The 16,434-nt window shown below is 31.8% G+C and overlaps 1 protein-coding gene across 1 annotated transcript in view; it reads left to right on the top strand.

The window, feature by feature from the left end:
* The window catches only part of LOC148312855 (monocarboxylate transporter 14-like), a 48,497-nt gene extending 32,275 nt beyond the window's left edge, over window positions 1-16,222 (top strand). Inside the window, exons 2-9 of the mRNA XM_088272422.1 lie at window positions 1,584-1,705; window positions 8,163-8,288; window positions 10,266-10,470; window positions 11,521-11,706; window positions 12,186-13,268; window positions 13,356-13,481; window positions 13,953-15,134; window positions 15,215-16,222. Of these exons, the coding sequence (XP_088128548.1) occupies window positions 1,595-1,705; window positions 8,163-8,288; window positions 10,266-10,470; window positions 11,521-11,706; window positions 12,186-13,268; window positions 13,356-13,481; window positions 13,953-14,113 (1,998 nt within the window). The 5' untranslated portion in view covers window positions 1,584-1,594 and the 3' untranslated portion in view covers window positions 14,114-15,134; window positions 15,215-16,222. The remainder of the gene's footprint in view (window positions 1-1,583; window positions 1,706-8,162; window positions 8,289-10,265; window positions 10,471-11,520; window positions 11,707-12,185; window positions 13,269-13,355; window positions 13,482-13,952; window positions 15,135-15,214) is intronic.
* The last annotated feature ends 212 nt before the right edge of the window (window positions 16,223-16,434 follow it).

Here is a 16,434-nt window from a genome sequence, read left to right as displayed (position 1 = left end):
TAAAACCATGCAAAAAGAATTGGACAGCTTAAAATATCGAAGTCGAATAAGTAAGATAAGTGAGGCTGCAAGACGGGTGAGAATTTTGAGTAACATTCCTGAGTCGAAGGAACCAGTTCCAACCAGTCTGGCGGGACGTGAGACGATGCAATTAGCATTAAATCCGCGAACTAGAAGTCACTTGACTCATCTTGCACGCGAAAACGATCATCGATGTAATATATCGCTCACTACTTACAACAACGTCATATATCAAAAATCGTCAATTTTCAGTTGTGCATGTTTTCGGAATGCCCAGAAAATGTAGTATATCCCAGCAAAAGTGACATATTATTAACTTAATATTTACCCGCTACAGGGCAGAAAGTGATGTTTTTGCATTTTGAAGAAAAGGTATTGTTTAATTATTTTTTTAAATATACTTAATATTTTTCAAATGGAGAAAAAACATTCAGGTTTTACCTAAAAAGATCTGTAGCACAGTAAAAAGTTCAATAAGTGGCTTGATATTTATTTTTAATACATTTTATTACATTTTTAAACTTTAAAAACGATCTCCTGGAAAATCAAGTTTTTTTTGATATTTGACGTTGTTGAAAGGAGTGAGCGATATCTCAAGGGTTAAACGGTGCCTGAATCAATTCATTTTGTCCATTAATCGAGGAATTATATAATAACATAACTTACTACAAATGTGGAGTAAGATGTTTTGAGTACATAATTAAAATTACATTAAATTTAATTACTTTTAGTAGCAAGTATTGTGTTAATATTTATTTTATAAATTGTATACATTAATTAACCTAATATTAAATTTATATTAGCTGTACCCGGCCACGTATCGCTGTGGCTCAGTATAATAAAATGGATAAAAAAATGAAAGCACACATTTTAATATGTGCCATTTCACAATACTTATGAAGCAATGAAAATCTTTTAAAATATTAAAAATCTATGAAACAACAATGCAATTGGAAAGATTCAAAATGCTAAGTGACAACACCTGTCAAGAAACACGCTTTCGGCTATCAACAATGCTGAACATTTACATTTATATAGATAAAGTAAGCCATAGCTGTTATACTACTGAAAAAAAGATTCTGAAGAATTAATTGTGGCCATTTCTATATAAAATAATAAAATCGTTTTTTTATTGCCCTTATCGGTTTTTCTTTTTTTTATATAAAACCACCCTAATATTAGGCCGAAAAAATTAACAACAAAAAATATTCAAATCGGTCAAGCTATTTCTATTTTTCGAGATAGTAACGCAGGGCAATTGATTTTTATTGTGATTTGGTAAATTAAGGTTTGGGATGTTTTATATATATATGTATGTTTTAATATGTTTTCAATATGCATCATTTATTGATGAATTATTTGAAGATTTTCATATTTTGTTGTAGTGTATTTGACTGATTAAAAAGTGAGTTTCGACTCAAAATCTAAGCTCCACAACGATTTTTTCATTATTTCGGATTTTATCCATATGATTTTTAGAAATTGGACATGGTGTTATTTTACAATTGGTAAAATACGCAAGAAAAATTGTTGGTTTAAGTTTTGTTTTTTCCATTTTTTAGATAAAAGCAAAATGGCAGCAACTGAGACACCAGAGAAACTACGTCTCCAAACGCCTTCTGACGAAGGATTTGGAGAAGGAAGAGATACTCCAAAAAGTGAAGAACAAACCGAAACAGAATTGGTAAGCTGACAAGCTTTTTTTATTATGTTTATACCTTCAGCTAAATAATTAACGCAATATTCAAAACCTCAAAAGCGTTTCATTGACGTGATCTATCTGGCTTTGTATTTTAGAAGATCAATTAGTTTTAAAGACCTAGTTTTCTTTATAATACAAGCGAATTTATTGGCCACGACAAGACCAACAGGCGATTCAATGCAGGTCCATATCGGGATCGATACGTTGGTATTGCAAATGATGAATCATGAAGATTTTTTGCTCTGTAGGATGAGAAATACGAAATACTTTCACAATAAAAACCGGTACATTGGCCGACGTTAAGAATGAAACTACATCCTTTTGGGTAACTAGAATGTACGAGCATGTACTCATATAGGTAATAAACCAAAAGTACTATTTTAATGATATTTCTTGATTTTTATTGGTGAGTATTTTGTTTTAGCTATTTCTTATACTGAGATAAGCTCGTATATGATATTTGATATTTTTATCAATTACTTTTCTTCTATTTGTACCTTCTCCTAAATGAGGTTAGCTTTCATTGTGGCAATTATCATTTTATTGACAACCGCACGTTGCAGTTTTGTCTCGTTGTACGATGCAATGCGATGAGATGGGGCGTCTTCCTATATCTCTTTTTTCCATGTGGATTTTGTTTTTGTGTTTTTTTTTAATACTGGATGATGAGTTTAAAGATTTTATATTTTAATCTTCTCGTATCCATAATGTCTTAAATATTTTAGCTTTTATATTTTTATGGTACTAAGCGCTTCTCGGTATTTTGACACACGTTGGATGATATTAATATTCTTGACTCTTTCGACCCAGTGGATTTCAAGTATTTGTCAAGTATTTTTCCTTCAACGTCCCAAGGACACAACTTTAAAAGTTGTTTCTAAAAGACTTAGTTTCACACACGGCGTTTGAAAATGATGCGGAATGCATTGAAATACGTGTCACAAGGGATTTTAAGAAATATTGGTATTTAATAAGTAAAATTAAAATTAATAATGGACAGATATTACCACAATGCCAAATCAATTATACGCCCAAATCTCAAAGGCCTCGACTTATTCTTCTTCTTCTGACCCTTATCCGTACTCAATGGTGCATAGGACACCGCATTGTAATGACGCCGTCTTATATTGATCGTTTTTAACATATAAGGAAGGTAATCAATCATGCGCTTCAGGTACCAGTCCAAAGTTATATTAAATAAATATTACAGTAAAAAATCAGTAATGTTTATTTAGACTACTCATAGGAAACGAACCTGGAGCGTCCAGCACGGTCTAACGCGCTAACCATTACAGTACAGAGGCGGTGAATAAACGAAGAATACATTTTTATTTACATAGATATTTGATTAAATCTAATGGATGAGGCGTATATAGGTATGCCAAGCCATTTGATTTTGTTGCCATAAAAAATCTCCCATAGAACGGTCGGTTATCTGAATCATATTAATGAAACGACAGTAACATTTCTTTTTTTAGATCTCCGGTTGCCTTAGAACTCTATATAATAAATATCGAGCATGAAAAAATCACAAACAGTTTTTTTCCTTTTGCATCCGGTTCAAACTAGTTGGTATGGCGAACTCGTCCATTAAGCAACATTTGAAGCTATTTAAGCGCCACTTTTTCTGTATCACTAAAAATTATACAAAAGACACATGTAGCGTTCCGCGTTAGACGATTCATCACCATAAAAAAAACCCGCATCGCCTCTATTTTAAATTTTTGTTTAATAACCCGCAAAGCCCCTATTTGAAAAGCTTGTCATTTTGCTTTGGAATTCCCTGCAAAGCCTCTGTTTTAAAGTTTTGTTTTTTCTAATAATCCGCAAAGCCTCTATTTTAAAAGCTTGTATTTTCTTTTTTGAATAATTCGCAAAGCCTCTGTTTCAAAAGCTTGTATTTTCTTTTCTGAATAATCCGCAAAGCCTCTGTTTTAAAAGCTTGTATTTTCTTTTTTGAATAATCCGCAAAGCCTCTGTTTCAAAAGCTTATATTTTCTTTTCTGAACAATCCGCAAAGCCTCTGTTTTAAAAGTTTGTCTTTACCAACCCACAAATCTTCTATTTTAGAGGCTTGTCTTCTGTAGGATAATAAGGGTAGGGAAGGTCTATATGAAAAATATACGATTATATATTGAAAAATATTTTTATGATTTTTAATTCCTTAACTTTCAATAACTTTTTGAGTAAAATTTTACCTGGGTTTATAGAAAAGTAAGTAGCGATTTATCGTATATTGGACCTTAATTAAAATTCAAAGTACTGAAATTACAATTGGATAGTTAAAAACATAAATAACTTTTCTGTATTGTTAGATTTTATTCTGCAAAACCGCCTGATGTTATTTTGCCTTAAATAAGTTGTAACGTGCGAAATATTTTGACCCACACAAACGTCCAGCTCCATTTTGTTTCAATGTCAATCAATATCACTTTTTGTAATTAATTTTTCTTGTACAACATTTTGAGTGTGTCCAAATACTTGTTCACAAAATCTGGATTATCTCCAATTATAGGAGTTATTTTCATATTATTTTTTAACATCTCATCAAAGATGAAGAAGAATATGGAAGTCTGGGCATTTACGGGGCTGACGACCGTCATAGGCTGGTTTAAGTGATCACTTTACACACGTGTAATATTCACCAATTCCACCCATTATTGACAACCACACTACTCAAATTCTTGGAAGTTCTATATATATGAACCAATTTAGAAACCTTGTTCTTGAATCACTAGAACTTCACTTATAGGAGTTATACTTCTCCAATTATAGGAGTTATTTTCATATTATTTTTTAATCCAAATTTTGTGAACAAGTATTTGGACACACTCAAAATGTTGTAAATAAATTATCTGGTCAAATAATAAGCTTAATAATATAAATTAAAATGGTATTTTATGGCGTTTCTCGTGTGTGTGATTATAATCCAGGATTCAGACCTCACATACTAATATAAGAGTTTCTGCTTAGTAAAAAGCTTCTTTACATCTCACCAATAGATGTCTCTAGTGAAGTTCTAGTGATTCAAGAACAAGGTTTCTAAATTGGTTCATATATATAGAACTTCCAAGAATTTGAGTAGTGTGGTTGTCAATAATGGGTAGAATTGGTGAATGTTACACGTGTGTAAAGCGATCACTTAAACCAGCCTATGACGGTCGTCAGCCCCGTAAATCCCAGACTTCCATATTCTTCTTCATCTTTGATGAGATGTTAAAACAAAAAAAAAAACAAAAAAAAATCTTGTGTACCTATATAATTTATCAGAAATTTGCTTGCCAGCATAAAAAAGCTTTACTACATCTTCAATCTGTTTTTGGAGATTTGGTGTCTTGTGTCTTAAAATTCAACAAGAATAAACGATTAGAACATGGGTTTAGACGCATCTTTATTGTCCCATCTGGATGACAATGTAGGACATCGCGATGAAATGATTGGCCAATTATTGCCTATCGTCTTTAGGTACATGATTAATTGTTTGTAATTATCTGCGAGTTTCCTTCTTTCTGTTAAACCATTGTGAATCATTCGGGAAAGCGACATGTATACATATGTATACATAAAACATTTAGAAGATGCATTAGGTAGTGAAAGATTTGTTTTATAACATTTTGAATGTGTCCAAATACTTGTTCACAAATCTGGATTATTTCAAATTATAGGAGTTATTTTTCATATTATTTTTTTACAAAATAACTGGTCAAATTATAAGCTAAAGTAATAAAATGAAAAGGACATTTTCTAGCGTGTGTGTATCATGTATTACAATTCAGGATTCGGACCTCAACGTACAAATGAAAAAGTTTCTACTCAATAAAAAGCTTGTTTCATCTCACCAAAAGATGTCTCTAGTGAAAGTCTAGTTATTCAAGCACTATGTTTCGAAATTGAACCATATATATAGAAGTTCCAAGAATTTGAGTAGTATGGTTGTCAATCATGGGTAGAAATGGTAAATGTTACACGTGTGTAAAGTGATCACTTAAACCAGCATATGACGGTCGTAAGCCCCGTAACTGCCCAGACTTCCATATTCTTCTTCATCTATATTGAGTTATCAATAAAATATATGAAAGATTTGATTGTAGAATAACTCCGTAACTAAAAAAAACATTAAAAAAAGTTTTTTTAAATTTCTTAAATTGGTAGGTGTGCCTTGAATATAAAAAGTTTGCGGAACACTGATCTATTAAATGGTTAGCGAATTCTGAAAAATGATTTGTTCTTAAACATAATTCATGTTCCCTGATTCTAAGTAAAAAAAATGGATAGATTTTACCACAAAGTGACTGCCGAATTAATTCATGAAATAATTACGACTGCTATGACGAATGTGCGGCAAAACGTTGTATGCTAGATGTTCGAATAGTGATAAAAGGGAATAATGCAAGGCTGAAATAAGCTTTGTCGATAAAATTAAGAAAGGTGTGCTGAGATGGTTTGGGCATGTGAATCGAATGAGTGAAGAAAGGACAGTTTGAACAAATTTATGAGGCGAATGTGGTTGATAATAGAATATTGGTAATAGAAGCAGAGCAAGACCGAGGAAACTTAGCATGATAAAGTATTTTAAATACTTAAAAGTGGTCAGGTCAGGAGTCGGAATAATCGGCGTGTATGCATGAAAAGATGTGTGAATATTGAAGAGGGGAAGATTGTGTGTAAAGACAGATTGGTGTGGCGTTCTATTCTCTCTGCCTACCTCTGCGGGGAATCGGTGTGATGGTTAGTTAGTTACTTACGATTGACATCTTTGATTGAATCAGTGCAATTTGTGTTTATAAGGTATGAAAAATTATATCCCAGAAATGGCCACCGCTTTTTTAATGCGGCGTAATGTTTAATGCGGCGTAATGCTGTCCACCTCCGTAGTGTTTGGTCAGCCCGCTCGGCTACCGTACTGAAGGTCCCAGGTTCGATTCCCAAGGGGGGTAAAATAAATAAAAGTGATTTTTTCACTGTAATATTTATTAAATATTACCCTGGACTGGTACCTGAAGTGGAGGGCTGATCACCTTTCCTCCACATATAATAAACGATCAAGATAACACTGCGTTTATATTACGCAGTGCCCTATGCACCATTGGGGTGCGGATAAGGGTTTTATTATTATAATGTTTATGAAATTAAAAACACGTGTCGCGATATATTTTTAAAAATAGTGGTATTTACCAAGTAAATTTTAAATTAGAAATGGATATATCACTACAAAGTTACTAACAAATCAATTAATGAAAAATTAAAATGGTTTATGAATACCACGTGGGAATATGTAAACAGTGTTAATTTTATAAAGTTTTGACAAATAACTCTTTTAAAATGAGAATGTTTAAAATAATTTACGATGTAACAACAAATCCAAATAAAATACAGGTTATGTCTTATATAAACGCAATTTAAAAATATTTAACGCAATAAATGAACAATATATGAATATCATCAAACATTTGTTGGTACTTATGTGACTATAAGTAATACTAAATATTGGACTATCCATTTTAATAGGACTGAGAAGTCAAGATACATACCAAATTTTTCCAAAATTGTCATACTTATTTAGGAAAATATGAATAATTTATGGGTCGATTTATTTATTTTTCGTTAAATTATTCTCCATTTTATTTCTTGAAATAAAAGAATTCTGGACTAGTTCGAGGGAAAACCGCTAGGTGCTCACGGGAATAACAAAATTTGATTTAAAATCAACTTCAACTGTTTTGGCTAACATATAATTTGGCCTTTTTTTACAAAAGAGGTTAACGATTGGTTTTAATTAAAATAAATCTTTACATTTAAAAACAAAACAAAAACAGTGAAAAAACACAAATAAACTTTATGTCACTCGTTTTAGATCTATCATTGCGACATTAATTTACTGTCTTCAGTATATCGGATTGACGTTTTTTCATTTAACATTAGCCAGGAATTCAAAAAAGTTCAATAAATGTAATTAATTTGCACAAATAACAAAAAACTAACAGTCAAATTGAAAATTATGAACGTACGAAAGCATAGAAAGTGTATTTAAATCTTTCTTAAATTTGCGACGAGACTGACATCTATGAATAATATCAAAAGCTTATCTGATTCGAGTCTAAACTGAAGATACATGGATGTACGTTCATATTTATCTTTTATTTGTAAAGGATTTTTATTAATTATATTTTAATTTGACTTATATCCATACAAAACTTGTAAAGCAATAAAAAGGTATAATTTTTAAAATAATGTGCGCTTTGCAGTTATAAAATAAATCATAAACGGATATTTTGCAACCAAGCACTGCCATCTATCGTTTTTAAAATAATTTTTTAAAAATATTTCAACTTCGAACATTATCTTTAAAAAATGCCATGTAAATATAATGGTATTAATATTCTTAGGAATAATAAAACCAAAATGTATTGTTTGTTAATTATTTATGTTTGATTTGCAGATAGTTCCACCAGATGGAGGATGGGGATGGGTGGTTGTAGCTGCTTCTTTCCTATGTAACTTGCTAGTAGATGGCATAGTTTATTCCTGTGGGCTGTTGCAAGGACCCATAATGGCAACATTTTTAGTGAGTAATTTATTCAAACTTTTTGTACAGGATAACAACAAAACACACTTGTAATATAAGGTACGGTTATACAGCTTATATAGGTTTACCTTATAAAGCTGTTTAAAATAGGGGGGTAGGTGATTTCTTATAAAAAATAAATAAAAACTAACTACGTATAAGGAGTTTCACTATGAATGTTTCAATTATTACATTATTGCATATTGACTATAGTACTGAAGTAATGCCAGGAATCGCCTACATTTTGTTTTTCAATTCTTTATATGTATTTGTTTTCTATCAGTTCTTTACAATTTCTTCCCTGTTAAAATATATGTAAACAAAATTTTGATAACAAACCCTCTGGGGTTCAAACATGTTACAGTTTTGAACAAACTTAAAATATTGTAAATAATGTAGATTGATTTATAATTTAATTTGATAAAAGCAGACTGAATGCAGTCTAAATGCGATCCCTCAGACAAATGTGTAGCAAAACTATGTTTGATAGATGTTTGAATGATGAAATAAGGAAAGAATGCAAGGCTGAGATAAGCATTATCGATAAAATTAAGAAAGGTGTGTTGAGATGGTTTGGACATGTGGAACATATCTGTGAGGAAAGAACGGCTAAACAAATTTATGAGGCGAATGTAGTTGGAAAAAGAAGCAGAGGAAGACCGAGGAAAACTTGGCACAATCAGGTATGTCAAATACTTGAAAGCGGCGGGGTCAGGAGTCGTAAGAGACTTTTAGGAACGTTTTGCCCGTGTTTAGCAGGTTCTCTGTAGTAGTATTTCTTTAATATTATATGTTGGGACCAATTTTATTATTGAAATTTAATTTTAACACGTAATATATTTGTCGGCATTTTCGAGGTCGTTTAAACCAAGTTTCACCATATTCTAATTTGTTATTGTTGGAATCATTATTATTTATAAAAACACCTTGCTGGGAAGGTCAATATTGTATTTATAAATAACATGTTTTCATTGATGCCTCACATCACACATGTGATTACCATTATTTACAGCACATATTTGAAATGACTTGAAATATGATCAATCCTGTGCTTCTGGTACCAGTCCAGAGAAATAGTGTTTTTTTTTTTTTAATTATCAAATTTTTTGTATAGAATATATGAAGATTGGTAGGGTTTTTAAGAATATGTCACAGATTAACAATTAGTTTAAGCTTTATTGTCTCTCAAACCCCGGTCCGCAAACAGACGATGCATAGGGTTTCGCATCAGAACAACACATCAACTTTATCACTAGTTATGCAAAGGTGATTAATTCTGTACTCCATAATTTCAAATATAGGAGTGGAATACGACGTAAATTAAAAGCTTAGTGTGAAGAATATAACTGTTATGCAGAAATGAAAATGGAAGTGGAATGTATGATGGAAAGTAAGATATCGTAATATATCTTTACTCATACTAGCTTGTGTAGTTGGTCACAGTTAATTTGCACAATTCTATACAGTAATAAAACAAAAATATTAGATCCTCTTAGATGTTAGAAACACCACATAAGTTGTTTTCTGCAGGAAAAGTATCATCATGCCATCAGAAAACACATGTCGGTAATAGGAGCAAGCGCACTCCTGACCTTTTAAATTGTTTCTATTAACACATTTCAGACGGGTATATTTTACGCCCGCTGGCGGCACGATTTGATAATCACGTATGTGGTTATAACATTAACAAAAATATTGCTTTATAATATTCATATCAAAACATTGGATAATTTCTTCTTTTCTGTCTTTGAAATGAGGCCAGCGTAGGGGGTAAAAATACTCTTCCCGTCAATAAGGATCAATCGACGGGAAAAATGGGTGGAAATTGTAAAATACCTTTCCGTCAAAAGTGTGTTAAGCAATAGCGTGGATAGCACTCATCATCTCTAATCATCCAAAGTACGTCCATGTAAAATCCACATGGCCCAATTATTCCTTTCATTACGAGTTGCTTATCAAGACATTGTTTGCTTCTAGGTATCTGAGGCCCAGGTGGCATTTGTGAGTTCCTTGCTATCAGGATTTTATCTGTTGGCAGGACCCTTTGTGAGTGCCCTTGCCAACCGATATGGCTTCAGGATAGTGACAATGCTCGGAGCTGTGGTGACTGCTTCGGCATTCGGCTTGTCATACTTTGCCACCTCCATAGAATATCTCTACATCATATTTGGAGTAATTGGAGGTAATATCTTGTTGCTATATTGTCATTCTATCGTCGCCGTGCACAAAAATGGCACTAACTGAAAATCATTACTCAATATATATCAAGCTCTCAGTTAACTATTATTACAGCTAACCTTAACATAACAGATTTTTTTAGAGAAAAAATATCCTAATATAAAATTTTTACCTCAAAAGATTTCTCAGCACAGTAAGTCGTAATTGTTTCAAGAGATGTCTCTGCATGTTCCATTATTGACACTAAAACAGTTGACTTTAACTAGTATAAAGTTGAGTTGTGGTCTCTATAATTTGTGTGGAGGACCTTTTTTTAAAAGAAATATAGATGTCCATGATTAATTTTTTTTTTAAACTTAGTATTGAAAAAAAAGAGTTTTGTATGAATTTTTCCAACTCTCAGATTAAAATTACAAAATTTAGACTAGACTTTTATCATGGTGAACTTTTTCTATCTATAGAACACATAACTATGACTGCTCTAAAGATAAACTTATTATAACACATTATTTGAACAATGGATATGAAAAAAATACAAACAGAGCCTCATTTGTTTTGGTGTCTTTATGTTATTGGCAAGAAAAGCCATGAAACTATTTTCTGCCAAGTAAATTTTATCTAAATATTTTAAAAAGATTTTCATTGTGAGAATTTTTAAAATAAAACTAAAACAGATATAAATGAGATACTTTTTAGGGAGGAATAGTATTCCTATTTTTCAAATAATAACTACTTATCAATACTGAGAATCACATCAAACAGTGTCAAAATCATTTGTGAATATTATTAACCAGTGTGAAGGCATATGTAGGCATTGAGATTAAGTTAACAGTTGGCCAACGGTCTCAACATTGAGAGCGGAATAAACTCAAAGTATTGTTTTTCGGACATTACATGACTCAAGGGAAGACCTAAATCTGAAAATTGTTAATGATGAAAGTTTATAATAATAGCAATGTCGGATATTTGTATTAAAATAAAGTAATATTTATGTATCTGCATTTTTTAGATAGGTGTGTTTTTCATAATTCAGCTTATGTTTTTTTTGTTACAGGAATTGGACTGTCTATGATCTATATTCCAGCTATAATCACAGTTGGTTTCTATTTTGAAAGATGGCGAGCTCTTGCCACTGGAATATCCATGTGTGGGTCTGGTGTAGGAACCTTCCTCTTTGCTCCCATCACTTCGTGGTTGATTTCTTCATTCGGATGGAGAGGAACAATTCTTATTCTAGCAGGTATGTTTTAAAAATATATGTATTGTGAACCCCTACAATCATAGGAATACATTCTGGACTTTGTGGCTAAATTTCTACATCAATAGGGACTCACTCATTATGGCATAGAAATGCTATCTACCAAATGTTCGCTTACGATGAACATTTTACTGGGTATTCAAAAAAAATTAAACACTCGTATAATACCAATGAATGAGTTTTATTTCATTTCACACGACTAGTTTTGAAAACTACAGATGTTTTCATCTACAGGTGAAAAGTAAAACTAGTAATCTCTAGTTTTTGAAATTATTTTATGTGTAATTATAAAAAAACTCATTAAGTGGTATTATACAAATGTTTAATTAAAAAAAAATCAACATGTCATTTCACAAAGTTAATGTCGAATCAATAAATAATATATGTTACGGGGTTACCTGGATATCCAAATATCAATGAATTGTGAAGAAAATTAGTTAACATTGAATTTTTTGTTTCAGCTTTGATCCTCAACTGCATTTTGTTTGGAACAATGTTCAGACCACTAAAACCTATCAAAGTTTCCTTACCAAACTCATCAACCGATGAAAATGTCAATAAGGATACAAAAGAGGAAATGGAAAAACTTATGGAAGGCAAACGAAAGGGTTCTGGTTTTATGTTCCCAATAGAAATGCAGAATAAAACTACTCCCCACACTTGGATGGGAGTAGCTCCCAATCCGACTTACCCAACCGCTGCGGAAATATTCAAAAAGAGTTTGACAGACCTTGAGATGAGAAGGTCATCAGCAAATTCTGCTGTTATTAAATCTCATGTTCTTAATGGTCTAACAAAAACTACTAAACTCCCAGACCCTGTTAATGAGAGAGACGAGACTGTTGATGATTCTTTAAATGAAAATCTTACACCTCTGATAACTTCTGAAAAAATCACGGTTCTGGTCAACGAAGATAGCAGCAATGGAGAAAGAAGACACACATTGACAGGACGATTCCCCAAAGAGCATAACCGCAGTAGAAGAGGAACACTCACAGGAGAAACTCAAGTATCTCGTCCAATGTATCGAGAGGATATCTTCTTCGGTGGCAGTTTAAAGAAAATTCCGCAATATCAAAGTCACACGTCCATCGGCTACCATATGTCAGTTACTCATTTGCCGACTGTGGAAGATGTTGCTGAAGAGGAAGATTCCAAATGCACCATGTGCCCAGAAGCAGTGAAAAGAACATTGGTCACTATGCTGGATTTCAGTTTACTGAAATCTCCATCATTTATGTTACTCGCTTTGAGTGGCTTCTTCTCCATGATGGGATTCTTCGCTCCGGTTGTTTATGTTACTAAGAGAGCGATTGCGGGCGAGATGGCAGAAGGCTCTGCAGTGATGCTTGTGAGCGTGATTGGTATTGCCAATACAGTTGGGAGGGTTTTGTGCGGTGTGTTGTCTTCTATCGAGGGTGTAAATGCATTGTGGATAAACAATTTTGCCATTACAGTCGGGGGATTAGCAACAATGTTCAGTGGTCTAAGTTACACCGCTGGCTTCCAGTTCACATACTGTATTGTATTTGGATTATCTATTGGTATGTTTAGTTTTAATCTTCAATGAATTACAATATGTTGTCAGTAATGAAATGTCTTTAGACTAAAATTACTGTTTTGTATTTCAGCTTGCTTCGCATCGTTAAGATCCATTATTGTTGTTGAATTGATGGGATTAGAGAAGCTTACAAATGCTTTTGGTTTACTAATGATGTTCCAAGGAATTGCCGCCATTATGGGAGCGCCTATTGCAGGTATGTCCTTTTTATAAAAGTTAATTATTATATTTTATGAATTTCCATCCTTATGAAATATTACCTCAATTCAAATCACTTTTGAATTAATTCAAGCAGATAGATATCCTAGCAAAACTTAACTTTATTTAATAAGTGCAATATTGAAAATTGTACAGAAATTTTAAATATTGCAATAGTGTGTAAGTTTAATATCTGCCACTCGTTTTGATCAGTGCCCCATGCACCATTTGGGTATGATAGAGGTGAAAGAAAGAATAGTAATGTCTTACTTCAAAAGCTGTCATGCTTTGTTGTCAGTTTTTTTTACAAACAGTTTTCTAAACAAGACTAGCACATAACAGTGAGCCATAGCCAACTGTTAGTAATAATTATTGTTTTGCAATTTTTGGAAGTGCCCATAATATTTAATAGCTTTGAATTCATTGACCTTATTTCCATCAGCAAATAATTAAATATTGACATTTTCAGGTATGTTCATGGACCTCACTGGAAGTTACGACGTATCATTCTACATTGCGGGAGGATTCTACACATTCTCCGCTTTTCTGTGCTATCCGTTGGGCATTGTGAGTAAATGGGAGAAGTCACGAGCGACGAAACAGCCCACGAAGAAGCCAGGGGTGGTGTGAATGGTTTCAATTGACTTTATGATATTCAATACGTAATCTGTTGTGAATTCTGCAACGACGGAAGGCATAAATTGTGCAACTTTAACAACAAGCGAAAGAAGAGTAAATGACCTGTAATCGATTAAAACTAAATGAGGTGTTTACAAGCAAACACAGCTTATTCCATTTACTACATTTATTGGAATATTAATGCATCTAAGATTGGAAGAAAAAATTATTTTACACTTTTTTTCATTAATCCTTCATTTTGAGTAAATAATAACACTACTGATTTCAGAATAAGCATTCCCTTATTAGGTCAACTATAGGCTAACGCAAAATTTCTAACACTTTCCTTATCATTCATCATTCATTTTGTGTAATACCACTTAAAAATGAACGATGAATGATAGGGAGAGTGTTATACCACAATGTAAACAATGCTTTTAATATACATAATACAAAATCGTCTTCATTCTTCAAACCCTTATACGCTCCCCAATGGTGCATAGGGGACTGCATTATATAAACACAGCATTATCTTGATCGTTAGCACATAAAGGAAAGGTGATTAGCCCTCCGCTTCAGGTACCAATCCAGGGTAATATTAAATAACTATTTCAAATATAAAACAGTTGATGTTAAATTAGTATCCAACTGATCTGACGAGGGAATTGGAATTTTAAAACGGGTCATCAACCGCAAAGTTAATAATGGTTTTAAAATATACAAAAATGAAGTCCTTTTTTATGACTAGAACTCATTATTTTTTCATTCAATTATGTTATGTTTAATTCATTGTATCTGTATATTTTATGCGCCATTTTAACCTTAGAGACTTACACACTCTACCTCAAGGTTTGGAATCAATAAATAAATTATGGGATATACTGAAAATATTTTGCGTGTTAGAATAAGTAAAGTTTGAATGTAAACACCTCAAATATGGCTGTATGTACAATATTTTTTTATCAATAAGTATGGTACTAACGATAATAAAAACAAAATACAACTTCATCTCCACATTTATAAAAAAAAAGATGTAAAAGACTAATAAACTCGTTTAGATCTATCATTACGACATTAATTTACAACTTCATCTCCACATTTATAAAAAAAAAGATGTAAAAGACTAATAAATATGCAGTTATTGATTATATTTATGTCCTAATGATATCATTGAAACTATTATATTTTATCCTTCATGTAGGCACATAATATTTGCTTCAGTAAGTCTTTTGAAACTGCAATTGATAACATGTTCAGAATTGACAAAAATTATAGTGGTTTTGATTTAGACTTAAATTTTAGACTTCATCAGAGCAATTTTTATCATTACAATTTTGTGTGACTAAATGAAGGTTAAATAAATTTAATAGCATTAACCAATTTTTAAAAACATGTACCTCGATACATATACTTGTATATTATAATAATATGCGTTGTAGTGTAGAATAATATTTAAAAGATAATTGATAAGTTTAAAATCAATTTTACATATAGTTCGTCTCATGCCATGAAAATTGTAATGACAGTAAAATGAAGTGCCCAGATTCCTCAAAACCAAATTCAAGAATTCATCCATACATTACATCTTATTTCGTTATATTCTTTTTTTTTAAAGTTAGATAATATTCATATTACGATACATGTTTACATATTGACTAATATTTTATATTTTACATCCTATATATATATATTTTGATTATTACTACATTCTCTTCCCTATTACAAGCATTTATATTTACATTTTATAACAATACATTACTCTTATATTCATCGAAACATTTATTTTAAAGTCACTCACTTTCCATTTGTTTTTCTTACTATCTGGCATCTCAACATATTTTTAACCCTCTTTGAATTAAATAAAATTACACAAGTCATAACCCGAAAATATAACTTTTCACCCTTCTCACTCGAAATATAAATAAAATAAATGTAAATCTTATTTTTAATTGTTATTATTACAATCTCGATTAACTTGTTTTATATGAACATACATATCGAACATCCTTTTCTTTAAAATTATAAGTAAATTTAAGAAGACTTATGACACTAGTCAAGCCACTATGAAAACTTAGTAAATAAGTTTATTTTGGAATAAATATGTGGCAAAGCCAAAAAAAACTAAATAAAAAAGTTTAAAAAATAACTAAAATTGTTATATACTTAATAGTTGTAGGGTGAACAGGATGTTCCTATTTTCCCTAAACACAGTTATTGGCCCTGATTTTATATGTAAAAACACATGCAGTAGAACGTCTCTCTTCTGCCCTCGGCTGGTCCGCTACTCGGGTTGATCTGACCATGCTTAAGCCGAACTTGTCCCTACTCGAACA

The sequence above is a fragment of the Brachycentrus maculatus genome, unplaced genomic scaffold (assembly GCF_059751285.1).
Source record: "Brachycentrus maculatus isolate JH-2025_06_01 unplaced genomic scaffold, ASM5975128v1 h1tg000031l, whole genome shotgun sequence".
Lineage (NCBI taxonomy): Eukaryota > Metazoa > Arthropoda > Insecta > Trichoptera > Brachycentridae > Brachycentrus > Brachycentrus maculatus.
This window is presented reverse-complemented; position numbering and strand designations above follow the sequence as displayed.